The following is a 24,982-nucleotide window of genomic DNA, read 5'->3' as shown; positions in this document are numbered from 1 at the left end:
TGTTTTGATATTATGACACAACCTAGAACACACAGGATGTAGACTTCAGTTTTTAGTATTTTTACTTTTATTTTAAAAAATAACAATTGCAATGACATCAATGATCCATCACCTGTACTCCCCCTACTAGTGGAGGAAAAACCTATATATATATATAGGAAAACCTATACATATATATATTTGAGTCCCAAAGGAAAATCAAGACATTATTATCAGGCACCCAATATCCAGAAATAACTGTTGGTCCAGTGGTATAGAAACTAACATGTTCAATGTACCAATGCAATTAAAATATATACATTTACAATTATCCTGCAAAAAAAAAGCGTTCAAGAACTGAAATAACTACACACTAAACAACTATTCTCTAATCCACTCACTCTTTCTCTATGAAGGCATCACTACAGTCACAAGTACAAGTGAATAAAAGAACCTGAAACAAAAGAAAAATCCAAAGCTCAACTCTCTACTTTGTGGGTTTATAATGGTGTACTTAAAAATGACCACAATTAAAGGGCCATGGGCTATCTGAAATGCAACAGAAGCATTTCATTTCAAACAAAACGAAAATCAAACTCATGAAAAAAAAAATACATCCTACATTATGGGGCTGGTATTACTATGTACAAACTTACACAAATAAATAGCATTTAAGAACTGTTGACTAGAAATTAGGTATGAAGAATTTCTTTTTGAACTCTCATCCTAAATACTCCTAAAACAAACCAAGGGGTATAAAAATTTTTCCATCCTCATTGTTTTTAGTAATCTATCATCTGAAAGACATGGGGCTTACTGGGTTAAGTTATCATCTCAAACTCACATAGAATAAGAAATTTCTAGTGAGCCTATAAAAGGTCATTGGTCCCTACTGACATCCAGAAGCCAGGACAGATGACCAGATTCCAGGAACTAGGAAGAAACCTTCACTTCCGGGTGCCTCTGCTTAACTCCGTTTCTCAATTTCTAGCATTACAATGATTTCCCTCTGTGACATTTTCTTTAGCAGGTCTCTTTCCTCTTAATACAAACTAGAGCAAAATCAAAGAAAAAGCCAATTTTTACTTGTGGTATTTCAATCAAACCCAAATGTTCGTCAAAAGAATTAGGTTCTCCTCCTGCTTCCAGAGAAGGCAGCAACTCATTTAAAATATCATCTTAGTTCTTCCAGGGTTCAACATCTAGAACAGATGTTTGAGGCACAACCGATTCTGGGTACTGTGGCCCAGTTCCTGACCCTGCAGGCATCTCTATTTCCAGTCTGTAGTTTATCCCCAGAACATGGATGCAATGTGAAAACCTTTCTGCACAAGGCTGGTGGAGAAAAGGGGAAACACATGGAAACTGGCACCAAAAATCAGCTGCCATGAGAAGAATGAGAATGTTCGCTTTCTGAGGCCAGCACAAAGCGCTGCAGGAGTGAAGCCAACATCCACCTTAAACTCTAGCAGGTGACCTGGAGTATGTTCAGGACAGCTTGATTGAACAGTATGTTCCAGAAATTGTCAAGAACCAAATCTTAGACTTCTCCCTTTCCATGCTTGTATAAAGGTTATCATGTAAATTATCCTCTTCATCTTAACAATCCATTCCAGGCATCCATCCACTGGAAAATCATGCTTTATAACAACATAGCTTTATAAATACAATTCTCTCTTCTAGACTGAATCACACAGGAACCTGTCTATTCCCCAAATGCTGTCACAATGCCTATGATTGAAAATTTCTACTTTGGCTCTCTGTTTAGGAGTTACTACAAAATGTCTTCAGTATTTCAGCACAGACGTTAAATTGTTCTCTACTTAGGAAAGGCAGTTTCAAGATCTCTAATTATCTTGAAAGTTGCCATAGTAAGAACTATGGTCCATATGACCTGTCAACAGATGGACAAGCAGACCACTACTTGTCAAAACTAAAAAAAAGGATTCTCAGCAATTTATATTTTTAGTGCTTCAGTCTTTTATCATTCTATCCCCAGAGTTAGCATTTTTTTGGCTGGTGTCCAAAAATACCAACCTATCATCTGGGCAGACAGAGATTCTTATAACCACAGATTAGATGACTATATCTCAGATAATTTATTGTTTCCATATCGTAAGATGGAACTTCCTTGCCTGGAAGCCATCTCTGAATACAAAGTGTCCATTCAGTTAGTCAGCCTGAGAGCTCCCATCAGAAGGATGGATGCCATTTAGATTCCATGGGAAGGGATAGGCTGCGGCTTCCCTGATTGCAGTTTAGGTTGAGAAGGTTGCTCTCCCCTGCTGAGATGGTTGGCTGGTTTCACCAGTCAACGTAAGTGCTGTATGTGGTACGCTGGGCTGGCATGGATCCCTTGCACCATCCTAATCCATGAAATGTCAGTATTATCGACAGTCTGAAATAGGTCCTGACTCAAAGGGTGAGACAAAGGCTTGCAACTTCAATTTGCCAGACATCGCTGCAATTATAATACTGAGCCACTCATTAAAAACTAAGTGGTTTCTGTCCTGTAGAAAAGGGCAGAATGAGATCGTCAGTGTCCCATCGGAAGAGTTGATCAGTTTCCTGGAACAGTGGGAAGCAGTGGTGAGGAACATGATTTTGATCAGCCCCATCACATGTCATGGGGTTAGGACACTCGGATGATCTGTGTCATTGCTTCTTCATCTGCTTGGTTTGGATCCTAGATACAAACAAAGCATAGTGATAATATCATTTGCAAAAGCAACAGGGAACTCATAACTCACGTACTTCTCACTAAGGGAATTCACAAGACTTTGCAAAGTATATCAAAGGCCTATAATAATGCATCTAGTCTGCAGCTCCATTAAGAGAAGGTATGTCTTTTTCTTAAAAAGACTGAAAGTCTGGCTTGTCCTCCATTACCAAACAATGCAGAGCTGACAGTGTATCTCTCTCTTATTAAGTGGCTATGTTCTTCCCAGAAGACCTTATGCTCTACCTTTAAGGTTTAAGGGTACTAGGCAGCTAAGGAAAAGACTCAGTTGTCATGTTGTCTTCATTTTCTGATTATTTATTTTTAAGTACTAAACACTTACAGGGCTGAATTTATTTACTTTAATGCAGAGAAAACCAAAGCCCACATAGGTAAAGTGATTTGCCTGAACTAGAGTCAAAAAGTTAGTGAGGAGCCCAGTAAAGACTAACTCCAATCTCTTGGCTCCATTTAGTCTTCTTCCTCTAAACCCTACATGCTGGCTCTCACTTACATCCTGCAGAGTTAAGAAAAGCATTAGGCCTTGGAAGCTTCTGTAATACTCTAAAATAAGCACTTCAACAACTCTGACTCTTTGAAGCCTGAAAAAGTTGAAAGATTTCTGGAGAGGCAGAGTTGGAGGTGGGTCTTCATCAATGAGCAGAACAATTACCAATATTTACCAAGCTCTCATCATATGCACTAAGTCTTGCTCACTGCATGAAATTTCCCCAACATTCCTGTGTAGTATCAACAGTTTACAAGTTAAGAAATTGAGGGTAACGCAGGTTAAAAGTAACTTGAGTGAGGTCATAATGTTAACATACAGAATGAGCAGAGTTCTGGCCCAATGCTCACAGCTGGCACTCTACATCTCTATACTACATGAATGAGTGATGAGAAAGGAGGACACTCTTAGGCTATGGGCAGGAATAATAGCTTTGAGGGTGGGTTATTATCATGTGTGGGGGACACTGAGGAATCCTAGACTGACTGTTGAGGAGTGAAGAGGCTGAGTTGCTTAGATGTCAAAGAGAAATAGTTTGAGATCTGATATAGTAATAAATGAGTAACTAGCATGTATCCTTGAGCAATGGACTGCCAATTCAAAAAATCACTTCCTTATGAAGATGATTTGGCAACAGTGCAGGTGGGATGTGATGGCTATACGGAATGAAGTATTAATAAATGGGAAAAATCCATTTTAATTCGACATTTACTAAGTGTTTGTTTTGCATTGGGCATTATGCTAAGTCCAATGAATACAATGGAGAATAAAATAATCTACTCTCTACACAGCCTATAGTCTAGTGAAGGAGACAACCACTACATAAATACACACAAAAAATAAATTATAGTAATTATTATATTCTAAAGAAAGTTGTGACACCTACTTTGGATAGGGTGGACCAGGGACAGGCTCACAGATTGAAACTAAGACCTAAAAGGAGGAGATAGCTATGCACAAAGATGGAAGTGAAAAGCTTTGCACACTGGTTATGTTAAATGCAGAGGTCCTAGGGGCAACAGAAAGCCCTATCAACAGAACAACAAGAAAGTCCTATGAATAGTACCGTAAAGACCAAGCAGCAAGATAAAATGAAGCCAGAGGTACGTGAAGCTAGATCACATAGGGCCTTATTGGCACTTATTCTAAGTGCAAATGTGAAAGGGTAAAGGTGGCAGGGGCTTAAGCTGGATTGCACCATCACATGCAATGCAGAGAATGGACTAGAGGGGAACAGAGTGGAAGAAGGGAGACCAGGAGGGAGCTGTTATATTAACCCTTTGCACTCCGCTGTCCCCTCTCAGGGGACATTGGAATTCTAGCATATCACTCGGATGTCCCCTCTCAGGGGACATTGCAATTTATTAGTAATTACGGGGAATTGAGGTTATTTCAACGCAACTTTTTGAGACATGCATGTTTTCCTGAAGTTTTATCTTGAAATGGCACAAGAAATTAAATCAAAATATCGTAAAATGGTTCGGAGTACAAAGGGTTAATTCAAACAGAAGGAAAGGATTAGACCAGGCTGACAACAGCAGTAGGTGGAGAAAAAAGTAAACTGACTCAGGTTATATTTTAGAGGAAAAATCAAGAGGAGCACTTCCAGAATTGTACAATTTTAGCTTTAGCAACTGGGTGGATGGACATGTTCCTTTTTTCAAAAAACATTTATTTATTTATTTATGCATACAAGAGCTGGGGTACAGGCCAGAGATGCGGGAGGGTGAGAGGATTCACCAGAGACAGAGTGGGGAGCAGAACAGGCAGATTGACTGAAATACACTGCTGAGGGGAGCAGCGGGCCAGACAGGAGAGGTCTGCCTCGCCATGTGGGTTTCTCTCTGACTGGCCGGGGATTGAACTTGTGCTGCAGAGGCTGTCGGTTGCTTCACAGTGTGGTGCTTAACCCCTTGCGCCACCAGGGAGACTCTGGATGTGTTCCTTTTTGAGATTAGTGACTGGTTTAGGCATTAAAAAGATAAAATAAAAATCAGAAGTTCTACTTTGGATATATTGACTCAGAAATGTTGATAAGATACAATCAGTAGAATTACATGTAAGAACCAGAATAGTAGCTAACAGAATAGATTTAATGAGCAAAGGAAAAAAGCTTCTAAAAGATCTTAACACAATTTCTGACAGCAGTATCAGCTGCTGCTACTATTACATCAAGAGACAGAACTAGCTTTTTGAAAATCAAGAAAATAAGAATTTTAAGAAGGAATTAATAGTAATAACTGGCAAAAATTGTGGGGAAGAAAGGCCACAGGATTAAAGACCAGTAGTGCTTTTAAGATGCAAAGGAACCTAAGAGATACTAGTTGCATTTAATTTAGAGACTGCGATCAGTCCCTAGGAAATAGCAAGGGACTAGAAAATAGCAAGTGGACACTTCTCCCCATTAAGAATGGACACGATCAATCTTTTCACCTGCATATGGGGACTATCCTTTTCCTTTGGAGAGAAAAACCGTCCACCTTCACCACGCTTCCGTGCCATAGCATGACGGTGTCGAGACTCGTGAAGGTATTTCTAAAATAAGACAAATAAAACCATTTAACTGCTAGTTGAAACCAATTATCTAATGCCTCAAAAAGTTTGGAACAGCTATGATCAAAGCCACCAGAGGCAATTATGACTCAATTACAGAGAAAGCTTTGGATAAACACTAGACAGTATCTAGTATGGCTGTTCACTAAAAAGACTGCATTTCTTAGCCTAACTTGCAAATGAAGTGTGGCCATGCAGTTTAATTCTTACTGAAAGTTTCCTTAATAAAAAAGAAAAAAAAAAAGAAGGGGGGGTACTTTTCTTATTCCTTTTGCTGCAAGGCTGGAGCCCAAGTAGCCATTTAGACTATGAAAAGCACGCTGAGACCATTGAAACAGTCAGGAGAGAATGAGCTTGAGGACTGTGAAAATGTTATACCAGAGCAGGACAATATATCTCCATTTCTTTTATGTAAGAAAAAAGAGAAAATCTCATTTAAACCACTACAATTTTCTGGTTATTGTAGTAGCAGCTGCATATAACAATAACAAATGCAAACTTTTATAAAAAGGTAACAGCTATCCCAACTTCAGTTGTCTGGAAGTACTCAAGGATAACATATGAACGGCCATTTCAAAAGCAGAACTGTTACTGTTCTCTCCCGATACCCTTAACGATCACTATACATACCCTTCTTTCCTTTGGGATTTTTCCTTCTGCCTCCAGTTTAGCCCTGGCTTGTCTCCTCTTAAGTATTCGGTGGTACTGTTTGGCATTGACATAGAGAGGTTCTTCTTCGAGCATCTCTGCTCCGGGTAGAGGGATTCTCTGGATAGCAGGTACTGAGCCAGCACCAGGCACCATCTGTGTGCAGAGAAAATCAAAGCTTTAAAAAGTGGCATCAAGTGTGGACACAGGAAAGTCTTTTGGTCACTGTTAATCTACTTTTTCATGAATGCTAAATACTGTAGATTTTATACAGCACTAAATAAAACGCAGATTCCAAATGATTCTGTTACAGGGAGCCCAGGAGTCACAATGAGAAAAGACAAGGTTTTTCTCATTGTGAAGATTCAAATTTGTGTCCATCCATGCCTCCACTTTCTAGTAACATCTGTTCCAAATGCCACTAAATGCTGGATTTACATAACTTGTTTGGCCAATTTACTATAATCCAATCCTTTCTAAAAACAAAAAAAAAACAAAAAACAAAAAACAAAAAAAAACAAAAAAAAAACCAAAACAAACAAACAAAAAAAAAAACAAAACCACCAGAGTACTGTACTAAATTTCTGAGGAAAAAAGTGGCGGGCTCTTGTACCCTACTCCTTTCCCAACTGTAACAACTGTAAAGGGTTGATTGGTTTCTTCTGGCAGCTTCTTCCATACTATGGTCAGGTTTCTACTGCTCATTCTTAAATTTATCTAGTGTCAGCACAATATAGAGTATACTGACATCCTATTTTGACATGATTTACCTTTCACTCAAATCACCCTACACTCCTCTATCTTGCCAACATATTCATACATGAATTTTTAGATTTCTCTATTACAATCGTTTAAAACTAATTTATTTCTTGTTTCACCTACTATCAGCAATATATTTTCACTTCCCAATAATTAGTATTTTATCTGTACCTTCATTATTTGAATTCTGAATAAGGTCACATAAAAACAGGTATTTACATGTTTATCCACTGCTATATCTCCACCACCTAGAATGGTCCCTGGAACATAGTAGGTGCATAGAATGAACCAAGGCTCATTGAAATGTGTATTGTAAAAGCAGATCCTTGGTAAGTGCCTTAAGGGCCAATCTCAATCCTAAGAGGTCAACACTATAAACAAACCTTATAAGACACATCAAATTGAAAATTTAAGAAATTTTCAAAGACAAATGATGGAAAAGTAAATTCAAGATGAGAACAGTGAGCCAAAGAACCCATTTTCTTACCATAACCATTCCTCCTGAATTGACCACATTGCCTGCCACGGGCAGCGTCACAGTAACAGTCCCTTGTCCACTGCTAGTTGTGTTGGTGTTGGCTCCTGTCTGAACAATCTGTGCTCCTGCCAAACTGGCTGCTGGGATGGTGATCATGCCTGAAACAGGGACTGTAACTTTAAGAAAATAAAACATAAAACAAACAAAAAACAGATACACAGAAAGAAGGGAACACCGTTAGCCCCTCTTCTATCTGGCACACACACATTCACCCTGGTGAAACATGCCAGCAGACAGCACAAGAGGCAAGGAGAGAAAGAGTACTCTCCCACTCTATTCCTGGTTTGCTATGTACGACCCAAGTAATTACAATCTGTGTAATTCTATTAACTGTCTGGGTTCCAGCTCTGAATTAATCCACTCTTGAAATGGATAATTCCTGGGCATTCCAATAAGCTTTCAATGGGTGTTGAAAAAAGCTGGAGAACTTATTTTCTGACTACATTGTCCTACCATTTTAAAAAAGCTTCATTTTCCCAATCTTAGCACTAGAAACATTTCTCCGCAGAAAGCTTACATAACCCCAAGGATCAGACTTTTAATAACTACCATAGGAACTCCTACACATGGAATTGATGTTGGTTACATATTGGTGAGAAAAGAAAGCAACAATTTATGGAAATTTAGAGGAAATCTTTTTTTATGCAAAAACACATCATGTAGAGGTCAAAATTTATCAAGCAGTCATCAAGAAAAGATACACCGACAAGGTTCCCAAATAATCAGGCACACTTACCTTGCTGGAGGATAGTGCCATCTGCATTAACTGGCTGATAGACGATAGTCTGCCCTTCAGCAGTTTGTGCCACTTGCTGCCCCTGCACAGCAATCTGCTGCTGTGTCTGCAAGAAGGAAATAACAGAACTGAATAGAATTCCAAAGTCACTACAATGAAAAGAACCATGTAGTTCTTTCTTTGGGGGAAACATTTAAAATGTTTTCTTTCCCATTTTTGCTACATGTGAAATATTTGCCCCAACTATCTGACTCTTCCTAATCAGCTGTGCTGCTGGGTTAACACAGCAAGTGGAGTTACCTGAGTCTGGCCAGCGGTCACGGCTGTCTGGGGCTGCTGGATGATGATCTGCTGCGTCTGGCCCTGTTGGCCCTGCACCTGCACGGCCTGCCCACCCTGGATCTGGATCTGTCCAGGTGGGACCAACTGTATCTGTGAAGAAAACACAGAGTAAAGTTAGTACCTTGTTGACACTGGTCTCATTTGGTCCGTGGAGAGGAATTTGGATTAGGAAGCAGGAAATGCTCTGAAGAGGAATAAAGACAAAGAAAGCCCTATTCTGTTCTCTATTATAAATTAGAGATAATTAAAAAGTGCTGGCAGGATTATGTACTGCTTAAAGCATTTCACTTAAAAGAACCAATCTACAGTATTTTTACAGTTCAAATGATATTAAATATTCTAAAATAATCCTTGAGAGGAGGATAATCCTTGAGAGGAGGGGAAGAGATGAAACTAGGGAGAAGACATTATATGTTGATAATTACTGAAGTGGGATGATGGGGATTCATCATACCATTCTCTTTGTTTTTGTGTCAAGTTTTTTATTAACAAAATGTTGAAAAAACACTACTTCCAATTTTTCTAATTCCAAGCTGGGATTTTATAAAAATGCACATTCAAAATCCTAATGCATACAGAAAAGTTGAGACAATCACTACACCCCTTAAGTCACCATTCAGATTTAGCACCTTAGGTCAATCATATTTGCTTAAAGGTCAATTAAAGGTCAATCGTATTTGCTTCAGTTCTTTTAATGTTCCCTTCCCATTGAAAAAGTAATCAATCACCAGATTAAACCTGGTTACCATTCTTACAAAGCTTAGTTCACACATGTACATGTGGTACAGTTTTATGTTTATAAACCTCCTATAAATGGTACCATACTGTAACTTCTTACAAGGTGTTTTTAGTCAACACGCTTTTCAAGATACAGCCAATTGAAATAAAATTTACAAGTTAATTTTTAACTGGTATAAAAGATCATGCTAAATAGTTACATTGTAACTTATAATTTATAATAATTTATTCATTCTCCGTATTTGGGTTTTTCTCCAATTTTGTTTTGAAATGAATTTCTCCTTATGTTAATGTGTAAGTTCCTAAAGTACAAGGACAAAATTCCTGTGTTAAAGGAGATATATATGTGGTAGGCAGCCTTTAAAATGGTTCCTAGGGCCTCCCCGGTGGCGCAGCGGTTGAGCGCTGGGTTGCGAAGCTGCCCGTGGCCTCTGAGGCTCCAGTTCGATCCCCGGCTGCTCCCCAGGGGGTCCCACATGGCGCGCAGACCTCTTCTGCCGCCGCTGCTCCCCTCAGCAGTGTACTTCGGTCCTTCTGCCTGTTCTGCTCCCTGCTCTGGCTCTGGTGAATTCTCTCACCCTCCCACGCTTCTGACTGTACCCAGTGCATGTATAAACAAAACAAACAAACAAATAAATAAACATACCTCTATAAAAAAAAAAAAATAAAATGGTTCCTAGCTGTCTCTGCCCCTTTATATAATCCTCTTAATGAGTGTGCTGGAACCAGTGACTCAGTTCTTACAGAGTATGGCAACACTCAGGATTAGCTTACAGTAAGACTAACTTACATCTTGCTGCCTTCTCATTTTCTCACACTCCCTTAGGGAAGACAGCTGCCTTTATGAACTGTCCTATGGAGAAGGCCACATGGCAAGGAACTGATAGGTCTCAGCCAATAGCAAGGTCTCGAGGCCCGCCAAGAATCACATTAAGTAATGCTAGAAGTGGACTCTCCCCAGTTTAACCCCAGAGTGTATGTTCACATTTATGTGTTCCTCAAATTTGGTAAAGTATCAGCCATTATTTCTTTATTCTCTGTTCCTTTCTCTTTTCCTTCTTCTTCTGAGACTTCACAATGACACTGAGGACTTAAGTGCAGTTACCCAAGACAGATTCTACCAATGCAACCAATGTCTAGGTTGGAAGACAGATTTCTGATGCATCCTATTCCAACATCGTCCCAGAATCCTCTGCCTAGGTCTTCTTCACTACTTTTTCCAAATACTTAGTTCATAGCTAGTACTTAAAAAGTATTGGTGAATAAACAAATTTATCTAAATCTATTTCCTGAGTTTTGGATAGTAAGAAATATCTAATTAGTGGTCAAATATCTAATTTCCTCTTCATCTATTCATATTCTTGACCATTTTTCTACTGAATTGTTATTTTTCAGACTAATATACAGAATTTCTTCATTATTATGGATACAAACCCCAGTTATTTAAAAAAAAAAATTCTCTCCCAAGTCTGTCTTTCATCTTAATTTATGATATACTTTAATACATATAAGTTTTTGTTTTAAAGTAATCAAATCTGTTTTTATGTCTTTAAAAAACCCATCTCTACCCCACAGCATAAAGTAGTCTCCTGTAAAGGGAATCTAAGTTTCCAAGTATGCTTTTTTACATTTAGAGCTTTACCTAGAAAGTATTTTTGTATGTAGTATGAATTAGAGCTCGTTTTCTTTTTTTCATTCCCAAACTATTTCTTCATTAATAATATTTTGCTCTGTATTAACTCCAAACATTCTTAAATCTTTTTCTTAACTCTCTTTTTTAGTTCCATTGTCTATATGAAGTCAAGGATCTTAGCCAAAAATTGCTACAAAATTTGCATCCATCTGGACATTTGTACCTTCTCTAAGAGGTCCCAGGTTTTACTCACATTCTAAAATAGAGAATGCTAACCAAATAAGGTTAGGAAGCATTCTGCTAAGAGAAATGGTTATTCAAAAATCACTGATAAATAGCCTCTCATAAAAGAGACAGAATCTTACTTAGAGCCTATATTTATGGAAAATAACTTTTTCAGGACAGTTTTAGTTAGTCTTACTAAGAGTGAGAGGAATAAAATAAATGTGCAAAGTCTCTTTAAAGGTCAAACAAACAGATCCCTAAGCTCCAACAAACAAACAAACAAAAACCCAAAGGGAAAAAAAAAATCCCATAAACGTAAAACTGAAAGAAACCTCATAGAACGTAAAACTGAAAGAAACCTCAGAAATCATCTAATATAAACTGAACTTTCAGAAGAGAAAACCAACAATTAAATGACTTAGCCAAGATCAGAAAGCTTGCTAATGGCAGACCTGGGAATAAAGCCAGACCACTACACTCACACTACGTTACAATGTCATTCAAGAGTAGAGAGCAAAACATGGCAAGGAAGACTAGAGAAAATGAGGACAGAAATGAAGTAGCAGTGTGAAATGAATTTAAAGTTTCATACATTTATGGATGAATAAGTGTCAAATTATTTTTAATCCTAAGTACAACTCTATCTTGGCAAAAATATGTCAATAGCTTTAAAAATGCTCATACTTGTTGTTCAAGCACTCCCCTCACTTCAAAAAAAAAAAAAAATTCCCTAAGAATTAATTAAAATGAAAAAACTATCACAAACTCAATTTACAATAATGCTACCTATAAAAGCAAAACAACAAAAGCAACAAAAAACCCTAACTACAAATACCTTTTGTAAATTTTGATTAATTACGTTGGCCATTATGAAGGAATTAAAAATAAGAAAACAATGTAGAATTAAGTTAAATTAGAAAAAGTAACAAAATAAAGCAAAACAAAACAAAAACAACCAATTCCAAACCAAAAGTACATGTATGGTATAACTGTGCCCCAAAAGTATACATTAAAGAATACAAGGGGCTACACAAAAACGAAATTTATCAAGCAGTGTAATTATGACTGATTTATTTCAACTTATATTAAATTCCTCCAGACAAACTATGATATTAGATATACATCCCTAGGAGGTGGGGAATGGCTGTTGGCTATTAATTACAAAGATAAAAGTCACACAGCATATATGCTCGTCTATTTGTCACAAAAAAATAGTTCAATATTGACCACCCACCATGTCAACAGTTCATCCTTTTTAATACTGACACAGTTTTACATTGTGAATAGAGTATGACTAAAATATAATGCTGCAATAAATGTCTACACACTTCTCCATACACATCCATCCTTTTCTTCATATAGGATTGATTCTTGAAGTGAGGTAAATCAAAGGTTTATATAACAGTGAGATGCCTTTCTAAAATGACTTCTGAATTTGAAAACTAATGGATGTTTCCTTTACCCCACAACCTACTGGCACTGGATATAATCATTCTTTCAATTTTTGCTAACTTGATAAAAAGTCCATTCATTTAAATATTTGACGTGAGTCTCATATAAAAATCCTACATGCTTCTTTTACCTCTACTTCTGTCTTGTTTACTTCGTTATCTATTTTCTCAATCAGTCTTTCCATTAGATTTAACTTCTTTGTTTATTCAGTTAAAGAACGAACTTTTTACTTATCCCCTTTTATGTTTGTTAGTTGTCTATTTAAGGTGATAAATTTTGTTTTAAGTACAACTGCAGGGATGTATGTGTGTGTGTGTGTGTGTGTGAGAGATATGGGTTTGGACTGCAATATTTTCTCTTTCATTATTTGCTAGTTAACTCAACCTTTAAATTACACTGAAAGACATGAAAAGGATGGTTTACTGACCAAAACAACAATCTCCAAGGCAGACTATAAATTCCTTCCCCAATTGCCAACAGGTGTGTGCCAACAGAAGTCACACTAGCGCCCTAATTTAACTACTTTATTTTCTAAATATTCTAATTTTATTAAAATAGATTCTCATCTCTATATTCTTTACACTGATTCAAATTTATGTCTAGTAGCTTAATCCTCACCAGAGGTTTCCAAGTTCTGTATAGCTCTACTTTATATTATTGGTAATCCTAAAGTGAAAAATCAACTAAATGCAAAAGGAGGGTAGAAAACAATTAAACACGAACCAATGCTCAAACAGTTGTTAACAACTCTTTCTTTAAAACCTCTATTTGCAAATACTATTTAGACAATTTTTTATATCACTCACCTGCTGTAAACCCTGTGTCCCAGATACAGGTACTTGCATAATGGTTTGGCCTTGTCCACCAGGGACAGCCTGGACCATGATGGGTTGACCAGTTGATGTGATTAACTGGCCTCCACTGACCTGTACCATTAATGGCTGCCCCTGGACCTAGAATTAAGTAAAATAAGAACAATGAAATAACACAGGACACAAAATGGTTTTTAACAAAAGACAACGGAGCTATTCTGCTGTCCTGTTAGGGGAGAAGGGGAAAAGTAGGCGAGACCTTAAGAAAATAAATCTTAAGACCTCATCCTCACATTATCGTCTTCAAAAATCTATGATACCTTCAACTAGATGCCAAGTTGTTAAGGTCAGATATAATGGGGTATGTCCAAAGTCACTGAGAAGTCTCACTAAAGTATTTACCCCCAAATATAGCCAAAAATCCATGAAAGGTATTTAATCAAAAGGCCAAGACTATCAGCTTTTTGAGACCAATATCCAGGAATAGTGAGAGCTAAAGAGGAAGTAGAAAGGATAGCTAATGGTGATGATGGTGGCTGTGTATATAACATCTAAACAACCTGGAGAGAATAAGTCAAACTGCACACCAGGAGGCTGGGTAGCAAACAGCTATTAAAGTTTATATAGAAACCTTATTTGCCCATAGTCTCTCAAGCATAAATAAAATGTATACCTTTTACCCTCCTCACTTTACTTTGGGAATTCTAGTCCAGTGATTGTTTAAAGAGTCTACTAGTAAAAAAATGCCTAAATACTTTCTGGTCAATTTGCAATCTCTGTGGAAGAATCCTTCACACTGTACCATGGAATACCTGCAGTTATTTTAACAGAAGCTATGGCAAATATGGAAATTCTACAGAGCACTGAAGTGTACCTCAAAATTCCCAATTTTCAAGCTCCTAGGAATAAACAGAATATTCCAGAAGCCAGGGAATTTTAAGTGCTCTGTAATATCTTGAGTTCCATTATAGCAATACCTAGCTGATAGAATACTCTTTAGAAACCAAAGCAAACCACTTTAGAAGTGTAATGGAATGTTCAACAGAAGAATTAACAGTCCAAAATATTTGTTTTCGAATTCTTTGTTTTGATGATTTTTAATAGAATAAAAGAATATTCATATAAATAAATCAGTCATTCTAAATGCCAATAAAAGCATGTAAAATAATAGGAGCTAAAAGATCAATCTATCTTAGACAAGTAGATAAGATATCCTCCACCACCACCATCTCCACCAGAATCTTCATGAACACACAAATCCTAGGTTTTGTTAAAAATGTCATTAAGAAATCACCTTTTAAAACACCATCAATCTGATGCTTTCTCCTTTCCTCATTTCCCCATCCCATATCAAATTCTCTTTTCTACACCAATGCTTACATATGTTCTCCAATTAGAGAAGATATTTCAGATTACATAATGTGTAAGTAAGTAAAAGAACTATCTAAAATTCTATTTAAAATGAGACCCCTAGAGGAAAAGCTTCCATTACTTTCATAAAGGGTTCTCCTTTTTCTTTCAAATAAAATTTCGATAGATTAGAAACACCTTTTTCTGACTATCATCAACTTCTTCCCTCATTGACATGCCATAAATATACATGATAAACCATTTAAGACTCCAAGGAGTCTACTGCGTTCACAACATATGAATAATTACAAGGACACATGCATCAGACAAGAAGCCATACAGTTAAGAGCATATTGCATTCCCATCACACAAGTGGTTAATGACAATACTGTTTAATGTTATCAGTAAGATGAAGCAAGCATAAAAAACAAACAAGCTGTTGAATGCTGAGGTTCAAATACAGTTTGGGAGTACCTACAAGCTCAGCTTCTTTCAGCCTAATTTATGTTTGGAACTGGCGATTTATCATCATCAAACACTATAGGTAGCAGGTATAGAAATGAGGCTGAAAGGATATAGTAAATGATCACAATAGAGGCAGCTAACTTCAGGATGCTTAGGAGCACTAGTAATAAGGTGAGATGCCAGCTCCACATTCTAGGTGCCGCTTTAAATCATTTCTATTTAATGGAGGGGAAAAACAATAGAGCATTCAAATCTTGTAATTCTCAAAATCTGGCCTTGTTAGTCAAAGTAAACTCTAAACACAGAAAAGACTAAAGGTTCTACACCTTTTTTTAAAAAATATATATAGGAACTGCCTAAAATGTAACTTGGGATACCTAACTTGGCCATACGTAGTATTAGGGAATAGCACTGGTTAAATAAGAATTCTTCAAGTGGTTATACTTAAGACTTAGAGAAAGCATATCCACCAGTGTACAACTAAGAGAGAAGGGGCAATCTATGCAGATGTAGTAATTAGACAGGTCCCTGGGACTGGTAGAAAGAATACAGCACTAAGAGATTAGCAAGATTCAATGACTAAATAAACCCTGCCAAATACAATGATTGTTTTGCAGTTGAACTGCCCTTTTAATAGAAATAAATCACAGCCTAGTCTAATTCACAGCCTCGCATTTTCTTTTCTATTATAATACAAATCCATGAAATTTTACCATGCATCTGATTATAGAGTTTGAGCTTTGAATAGGCTCTGATACTGATCACTACATGATAGCACAAATCATTAAGAAACTGGTGGCTAGTAAGGCTCAAAGATAAGTTAGCAGCATCAGAGACATGCAACTGACTTGCCATTCCTTTCAGATCCTACCACAAGTAGCACCAGACATGAGAGGAGACGTTCATGCAGTGCTTACAGAGAATCAGAGAGGGCACCACTACCTGGAGGGTCTGGACTTGCTGGCCTGAGGCGGATGCCACCTGGGCCTCAGTCTGCAACTGGACAGCAGTGACACCACCCTGCTGCTGAGAACAGGAATAGGAAGAGCTTGAAATGTGTCAGGAGGAAATGTATAGTTCAAGACATGAGATCGCCTTACCTCTTATGGGAGTCTTCTTTCAACAGCGCCACCCTACACAGGGCTTTCAAACTGTACAGACTCCCTATACCTTGATGGTAATAGGATTAAAAATTAGCTCTTTATTCTAGAGCTAATTTTATTCAAAATATATACTTCAGTGACTCAGAAACACCAAAAAGTAGTTGTCATCATTAACACAAAATTTTTTTTCAAGTCCTTTCCTTCAGAAATAGGCATTTGATCCTTCTGTTTACAGTTATTTTAATGGTCTTTTTATTTCCTCAAATGAGTTCACAAGAACAAAGTTACCAGTTTCTAATAGCCTTTAAGCTACAATGAAGAATTTCTGGGACTTAAATATAATCACCACAAACAAGAAAGAAGCAATTACTGTGAACCAAAATCATCTTCAGGAGGTCACTGCTCTTATATCTCAAAACTAAGATTACTTCTACTCAGCCAAGCTAACTCAAAACCAATGTTTTCAGTGAATCAACCTAAATGGTATACCCGCTAACTGGAGTGTTCTGACAGAACAAAAATTCATCCACCAGGGCAATGGTGTGAATGGAGGGCCCTTTGTGGAAGTCCCTCCTGTAAGGTGGATGAAGGAAATTGGTAGTCACAGCAACTGTGTGGGGGGAAAAAAGCCAGCAAAGGTGTTTAAATAATCTCCTTTCAATCAAGAGTAGCTCCTTCCTTTTAATTCTAGATTATAACAACTCAACATTGTAACTTCCTTTGCCTTCCCTACTAGCTACTTTTTTGTATCAACTTGGTTCCATTTTGAAAACAAAACATTTCCAATCTTGGCCTAAAGGAAAATTGATAGACAGAACCAAGTTTCTTTTTTCCTCAGGAGAAAGACAAGTGGAGTTTTACTGTATTAAAGCCAATATAAAGCATCAGAAAATGTACACTATGTATAAATTCAATAAAGCAACCAATCTTAGGGATAAACCAGCAGCAGGGAATTCTTTTGTAATAGGATGCTCTCTGTAAGAAAGGTCACCTAAATATTCTCATGTTAAGCTAGAATAAGCACTGTCGTGGATCAAATCACAGATCAGTGGATTTACTAGAAGTTATCTTGGTTTGTCTACTGTGACAAAAGCCTTACTAGATTCACAAGCTACCTTAGTCAAGAAGAGAAACAACAAAACTGAACCCAGAAAGACCAAAAAATCCAAAATTCCACTGGAAAACAGACAAGGTGCTTTGACTTTTAAAAAGATAAAAGGGGTAATTTACTATTAAATCAGGCTCCCATGAAAAGGAAATTCTAAGTGGTCATGGCCTGGATACAGAGGAAACGCAAACATGCACATACATACACACCCTCACCCTCCCAACAAATCGAATCTTCAAAAACCAGTTCAGCAAAAGCCATCAAATTCATTGAGATATGATAACTTCAAATAATAACCAACCCCCCAACTGAGTGGCTGTTATCAGCTCCATTGCTGTTATGTTTGAAGCAGTCGGACTTGCTTACCTGCTGCTGAATCTGTCCAGCCTGTACAACAATCTGTTCTGTTGAACTATTGCTGTTTGCTGTATACTGCTCCATGGTCCCTCCAAATCAGAATATGGTCCTCAATGAGTTTCACCCTGGAGATCCTAGAAGACTGTGAGATGTGTGCCTGTTATGAAGGGTGGGAAAGAAACAAAGTGAGATTGTCAAGGCCGTGCCAGATAATTAAACTTGATAACCCATCATTATAGTACTTTATAAAAATACAGAAGAAATGTTTATATTAATATCATTTTAAACTAAGATCACATAACATAATCATGATGGTATTCTGCACGTTTAAAAGATGCTTTTTGTCATTTTTACTGGCAAACTTACCTTTCAACACTACTAGAACATCACTTGTACCTTAGAAATACTCATTAAACTACAATATCACTTTGTAACAGGAAGATTAATGAGTTTTCTGGTTTGCACATGAACTTTAGGGAATAAAATTTCTTTAATTTGTAAATACACATTTGCTGCCCTCCACTACATATGGAAAACAATTTAAAATCTCAGGCTTTATTATTGAATAATTTACCCAGATCTGAAGTCAAACATTTTTCTTATCAAAATCTCCACTTAGTGCTATGAAAGAAAGCCCTAGTGATGGCTTAGTAGTCTGCATTTTTTTTTTAAAGATTCATTTATTTATGCATACAAGAAATGGGATATAGGCCAGAGGCATGGGGGGTGAGAAGAGTCACCAGAGACAGAGTGGGGAACAGAACAGGCAGATTGACTGAAATACACAGTTGAGGGGAGCACCGGGCGAGACAGGAGAGGTCTGCTGTGCCATGTGGGTTATCTCCCTGGCCGGGGATGGAATTGTTACAGGGCAACCCCACCCTAAAATGGGTTGCCTAACTGTTGGTCCTCACCTGCGTGCTTAAAAGGGACTCACACACAAAAGGTTAACAAAAGGTTTATTTACAAGGGAAGGGGAATGAGGAAATGTACAACTCAGGGAGAAAAGAGGGAGACAAATTTTTAAATGCGTCCTACCCGTTCTGCCGACCTGGAATCCCAAATGACCTGCCGAGACCAAACCTGCCTGGCCAAAATACCAGAGACCCCACTAACATGGCTGGTTTTATTTACAAAATACCTCTGAGCCAAGTACCAGAGACCCCACTAACATGGCTGATTTTATTTACAAACAGAGAAAATGGCTGCTTAACCTGTCCCTAGGTCCTTGCAACTTCCCTTTGGGGATCATGGGATTTGTAGTTCCCAGTGTCTTGATGGAGTGGCACCCAGAAAGCCTGTATGGAGTTTGCTCAGGACATCCTTTCCCCTTAACAGAACTTGTGCTGCAGTGGCTATGGATAGCTTCATAGTTCTGCAACATAACCCTTTGTGCTACCAGGGAGGTCCCTAGAAGTGTGCATTTTAATCTTGAAAAAGGAATAAGAAGGAATTATAACTAATGGCAAAAATAGAATTTATAGATTCACTATAAGGAAAAATCTTAAATGATATGCGTAAATCATGAGGTATGATTTTCTACAAAAAGAACTTTCTCCAGATTTGAAATATGAATGCCCACCTTTGTTGTATGATCTTAATTTTTTTATTATGGCAATTACCTGATATATACAAAGGTGGTAAGAACACCATAATGAATACCCATCACTACCATCCAACAATTTTCAAATCAGGTCAATCCGGTTTCACATATATTTCTCATTTACTTTTTACCCACTCTTGGACTATTCTGATGCAAACCCCAGGCAACATGTTATTAAAAAAAATCTGGAAATATTTCAGCATCAATGTCTAAAGAGTAAAGACAACTTTGTCTTTACCATTTTATCACAATCCTGTGTCTTTACAAAGTGACTTCAAAGATCAAAAAACTAATTATGTCCTTAATATTATGAAGTATCTAACTGATGACCAATTTACCCTTTTCATACACTTTTAACAGGTGAAGACTACTGTTTGGAATAAGAACACAATTAGATAAATGAAAGTAATATTTGAGAACCTGGTATAACGATCTACTTCAAAAACATATGTGAACCCATTACAGAGTGTAGAAATGACACTACACTCAATAGTGGATGAGATTAATCACTTGTAAGGGACCTCAATATTGTGTGAAAGAAAAATACATTCAAGTATTTAGGAATGAAAGTACAGATGCCTAAAATTTACTCTGAAAAGGATAGACTGACGAATGAATGGGTGGAGAGATGGGCAGATGTCTTATAAGGCAAGTATGGCACAATGTTAGTGGTAAACCTTAGGTGATGGGTATATCGGTATTGTAAAATTCTTTCCACTTGGCTGTATTTTTGAAAATACATGGTGTATCATGTAAGAGTCTAAGAACTAGAAATGTCAGAGGATGACAGGCCCATCCATCACAGCATCATGGTCTGTAACCACATGGCTCTTCCACTTACTGCCTCTTGCTAATGGAATGCTCATCAAGCAAATAACTGCTTATAATTTGGATTTCATATGCGTTAGCCAACAGGGAGCAAATATGATCAGCAACACAACTAAAGTTGAGCTATTTTTTACTGCATACTGACAAACTGGCTTTCTGTTTTTTTACACCAGTCTTTTCTGAATTCGTTGATTAAGTCAGTTCCTAAGACATTCTGGCACAGTATAGAAAATTTAGTTTTCAGCTAGACTAAATGCTCTGCCAGGGAAAAGACTCTAAACTCTATCTTAATACATATTTCTAAACTAATACAATTAAAGAATTAAAAGTCATGATATAAGAGAGCATGTGACTTCATTTACACAAAACCTTAAAAGACAGAAAAAGCACCTAAGTGTTTCCCTGGGACCAGAAAAGGGGGGAGAGGAGAAAGTGGAGGTTGACTAGCATAGAACATATGGAACTTCTGGGGTGATAAAAAAAAATGTTTCTTATCTTCATTATAGTGATGGGTGGATAGTCGTATAGATCTGTCAAACTCATCAAAATGTATCACTAAAATTACCCTCAGTAAAGTTGATTTAAAAAGTGAGGCAAGTGGATTGGATTGTTCTATCTTAAAACTCCCACTCCAATCTCCTTCCTGTAAGAGGCTTTTCCTTCAACCACTAATTTTGAAATGTTTACATCTTAGTCAAAAGTGTATAAGAATGAAGATAACATAACACAGATTTGCTTAACTAATTTATGCCAATAATCAAATGCCCATTTAGAACACTTAAATGCAATATACTTTGAAAGGTAAAAAAGGAAGTAGCCTCAAATCTAATTGCTATGAGGGAGTGATTCCACTGCAGCATGATGATGAGACTGCTAATGGTGAATGCTATTGCAACTGGCCTCAGTGAAGCCATGTTCCTACTACTGTGAGCTTGTTAGCAGAACTGTAGTACAATCTGATACTATCTTTTCTCAAGTACTTCTCTGCCCAAGAGTCTAACAAAATGAAGCCAGCCAGATTTAGTCTGTCTAGCTCTAGCTTCTAATTCCAAGTTTTGAGTGTCTTTTTCTTTGATTGTGTGTTTATTCTGGCGAACACACACACTCTCTTCCTCCCCACTTCCAAGTACAGAAACTGAAATGCAGTCAACTACTAGGAATCCATTCTAAGTGTAAGTACCTTATTTTAAAGCTGAAACTCAACTGTAAGTGTGTCAAATGCCCCTCAAGATTAGCATATTTGATAATCAGCCATCAGGCAAAGACCAGAATAATAGTCTTCAAACTTTTTGGACCACAACTCACAGCATGGATAAAAAAAAAAAAAAGGTGAAATGTGTGTCACAAATACTTACAGAAGATGCATTTTGATCACTACTACAAAAAATCACCAGCTAAAATGGCCCGTTAAATTGATTTCACAACTCAAATAGGCCTTGATCTGTCTCTGATACAACACTAGAGAACAAGGGCTGTCCAGCCCTCCCCATCATCTGAGATTTTTGGAGTGGAGTTCCTAATTTGCTTTCTCTCCACTAATGATGGACCATGTGCCAGACATGGTCCTGAAGGATTTAGAAATTAAAAACAAAAACAAGTCTAACAAAGATCTTAACTTCAGAGTCTTTAAAGTTTAGTAAAGGCATAAAAATTATATTGGAACTCTAAGAAAGTAATGTGGGAGTTTGGAGAAAAATTACTTCTTTTTTTTCTTTTTTTAACAGATTTATTTATTTATACAAGCACTGGTAGAGTCAGAAGCGCAGGAGGGTGAGAGAATTCGCCAGAGCGGGGAACAGGACAGACAGACAGAAGAAATACACTGCTGAGGGGAGCAGCGGGCAGCAGGAGAGGTCTGAGTACCATGTGGGACCCTCGCCAGTGGCGGGTAATCGAACCTGCGGGCAGCTTCTTAGACCAGCGCTCAACCGCTGCGCCACCAGAGGAGGCCCCAAAAGTTATTTTTTCTTTTTGAGCACAGAGATCTCTTCCAGTTGGGGAGAGAGAAATCAAGGAAGATTTTTAGAGAAATGTTTCCTCTGAACTGGTCTTAAATTTGAGAAGAATATGAGACAACGCGTGTGTTGGGGAAGGAGGGAAGTACTCCAAACGAAGAACATAAAAACATATCTAGAAAAATTTCAGTCTATGAACAGCAGACCAAAAGGCCCCATGTGAAGAGAAGGCCAAGCTGCTATCTCTCAAAATTCCAGGGAAAACTCTTTTGCAGACAGGTGTAAGGTCTAAGTGTTTAACAAAAAGTGACCAGACTACAACTGCTTTTTGGAAAGAAGTCTAACAAAAGTGTTTGCTAGTTCTGAAGTGACCAGATATACCTATATTTAAATGCCATGGTTAAGACACCTATTCCAAAAATCAAATGTTTTTTTTTTTTTTTTGGACACCTCGATCATGCTGTCTCATAATCTAAAAATTAAAGGAACTTAAGATAAATGATTTAAATAACAAAAAACTAGTCCAAAAATGAAAACAAAAACTGTCTCCAAAATTTTAGTAGAAAAAAAACACTAGACAAGGACTCTTCTTAAATCCACCAGTTACAGTCTTAGTAACAAATGTGATGATAGAAACAGGTATCACCATATACTGAAGACCTACTCCAAATGCCAGGGACTGTGTAAAAACTATTGAAGTCCTAGGAGAGAAATGTGCCTTTTCTTTCCCTAAAGCCAGGCAGTCATACTTAAGAACCACCAGTCAGAAACTTTTGTTTTTCAACCTTAGAAAAAAATTACTTTCTTACTTCTTCTCTCTGCACCACCACAGAAAAAATGTTTTGAAAAAATCCTTATCAAGAGACACAAATGCTTTTACCAACTGTGTTTTCCAGCCCATACTCTCACCAACATTCCCCACTGGCCCGACCAAATATCAAGTAAGAGCATTCTGAGAGCAATGCAATCTTTCAGAGTCAAACAAAAGTGTGGCTTTTTTGAGCCTGCCTCTAAGGCTGTTGTTGGTAATTCACATCAGTACTTGACAGAACTGAACTTGGCCCCATTATAGCACTAGCCATTAGGTATTAATAATTCACCTGCCAAAGAGAAATTGACCTTTACCCACTTCATCCCCAGCACACAGCGTCGGGTGCCTGTTAGCGTAACTGTGCCATACTTCGTTGTCAACATCAATGGAGATTCCCTCCCATCCTAATGAAAATGCCACAACACTGTTAAGTTTCTATAAAGGCCTGAGATACGTTAAAATGAGATTAGAAAACATATCTTGGCGGTGGGGGGGGGAAGGGGGGAACCCTAGCGATTAGAGATGGCCGTGGATGGAGCTACTAAACCTGACATATTCAAAGTGACACAGGAAGGTGAAAGGAAAAAAAGAATTGCACATTCCCAAGAGAGGGAGCGTTGATAAGATGAGCCATCAGGAAGACTCATAATATGCAGAGCAGGCGTGCTGCCTCCGCAAAAAGAAATGCGCAGGACTAGCCCTCTCCGAAGAGTGAGGTTCCAGGCACCGAACGGGCAGGCTTCGGAGCAGGGGCAAGGCGGAGAGACCGCTTGGTTGAGCTCCAAGACGGAGGTGTGCGGTTCTGCCCGGACAGGCTGGGCGGGGAGGAGAGGAAATGACGAGCCAAAAGGGGTGGTAACGGCGCGGGGCCGGAGACCCGGGCCGGGCGCGCCGGGAGGAGGGGCGCGGCAGGGCCGCGGGAGTGGGCGCCCCAACGGACCCCCTCCCCGGTGCGGGCGCCGGAGGGGCGAGGCCGCCCCCACTCCCGGCGGCCCCCGGCCGCCGCGCTCGGCTCCCTCAGGCCTTCGCCCCAGGATCCAGGGGGACCGCACTGGCCCACCCGGCTCGCCGCGGGCTGGCGCGCGCGGGCCCGCAGGGGATTTCCCTCCCGGGGGCCGCAGCGCGGCGTGCCGGGGCGGGCTTAAGCGTGAGGCCGGAACCAACAAGCCAGGAGGAAGCCGCCGAGGCCCGGGCAGGACGCGCCGCGGCACCTGAGTGCAAGGGCATTGGCGGCCGGCGAGCCCACCGCCGCCGAGCCCGGGGCCTGCGGACCTGCGCCTACAGGTCGGGGGAGCGGGCAGGCACCCCCAACTGGCGCAGGCAGCCTGCCAGGGGCTGGACCCCGAGATGCCTGCTCCCCAAGGGGTCATTCCCGCGCGGGGCGGCCCCCTGCAGGCCTCGGCCGGGAGTGCCCTGCGGTGCTCGCAGGCCCTGGGCCGGGGCCGCAGGCCACCCTGCTCCGCTAGGCTCAGCTCGACTCCCGGGGCTCGACGGGCGCCTGGGCCTCTCCTGAGTGGTCAGCGAGACCCGCCAATCGGGGCGCTGGGGCCGGCTCTGGGCCGCTGGATATTGGCTCCTCACACTCACCGTGCCTCGCTCCCCCGGTTCGCTGCCCGCGCTGATTGGCTCCAGTACCGGACCCCGAAACCCAATCAGAGGCTCCAGCCACCGCTGCTGCCGCCACTGCCGCTGCCTCGCAAAATGGCGAACTCGAACAAAGGGGAATCGGGCCGCCCTCCAACCGCCTCCGCGCAGGCGCC

At 39.2% G+C, this 24,982-nt stretch overlaps 1 protein-coding gene across 7 annotated transcripts; it reads right to left on the bottom strand.

The window, feature by feature from the left end:
* Positions 1-34: 34 nt before the first annotated feature.
* Positions 35-24,947, bottom strand: NFYA (nuclear transcription factor Y subunit alpha). Of its 7 annotated transcripts, none has more exons than XM_037519663.2 (10): positions 24,810-24,947; positions 18,035-18,182; positions 16,397-16,483; positions 13,637-13,783; positions 8,741-8,872; positions 8,441-8,546; positions 7,654-7,820; positions 6,390-6,563; positions 5,640-5,741; positions 35-2,665 (listed from the first exon to the last, which is right to left on the bottom strand). In XM_037519663.2, exons 2-10 carry the CDS (start codon positions 18,107-18,109, stop codon positions 2,612-2,614), a joined length of 1,044 nt encoding a protein of 347 aa, XP_037375560.1. In that variant the 5' UTR covers positions 18,110-18,182; positions 24,810-24,947; the 3' UTR covers positions 35-2,611. The 7 variants fall into 7 exon arrangements, with proteins under 7 accessions (XP_037375560.1, XP_037375562.1, XP_037375561.1 ...); XM_037519665.2 differs by having other exon boundaries at positions 16,400-16,483; XM_037519664.2 differs by having other exon boundaries at positions 16,397-16,480.
* Positions 24,948-24,982: the final 35 nt, after the last annotated feature.

Source organism: Talpa occidentalis, unplaced genomic scaffold (assembly GCF_014898055.3).
Source record: "Talpa occidentalis isolate TD23 unplaced genomic scaffold, MPIMG_talOcc4v2.1 talOcc4.2, whole genome shotgun sequence".
Classification (NCBI taxonomy): Eukaryota; Metazoa; Chordata; class Mammalia; order Eulipotyphla; family Talpidae; genus Talpa; species Talpa occidentalis.
The sequence above is the reverse complement of the archived record's forward strand: the minus strand, read 5'-3'. Positions and strand labels throughout refer to the sequence as shown.

Coding starts and splice junctions, on each gene's coding strand:
- NFYA (XM_037519663.2), bottom strand. CDS start 18,109: ATGGAGCAGTATACAGCAAACAGCAATAGTTCAACAGAACAGATTGTT. Junction 13,784..16,396: donor AAGTCCAGACCCTCCAGGTA/GTGGTGCCCTCT, acceptor ACTTAATTCTAG/GTCCAGGGGCAGCCATTAAT. Junction 7,821..8,440: donor TGGCACTATCCTCCAGCAAG/GTAAGTGTGCCT, acceptor ATTTTCTTAAAG/TTACAGTCCCTGTTTCAGGC.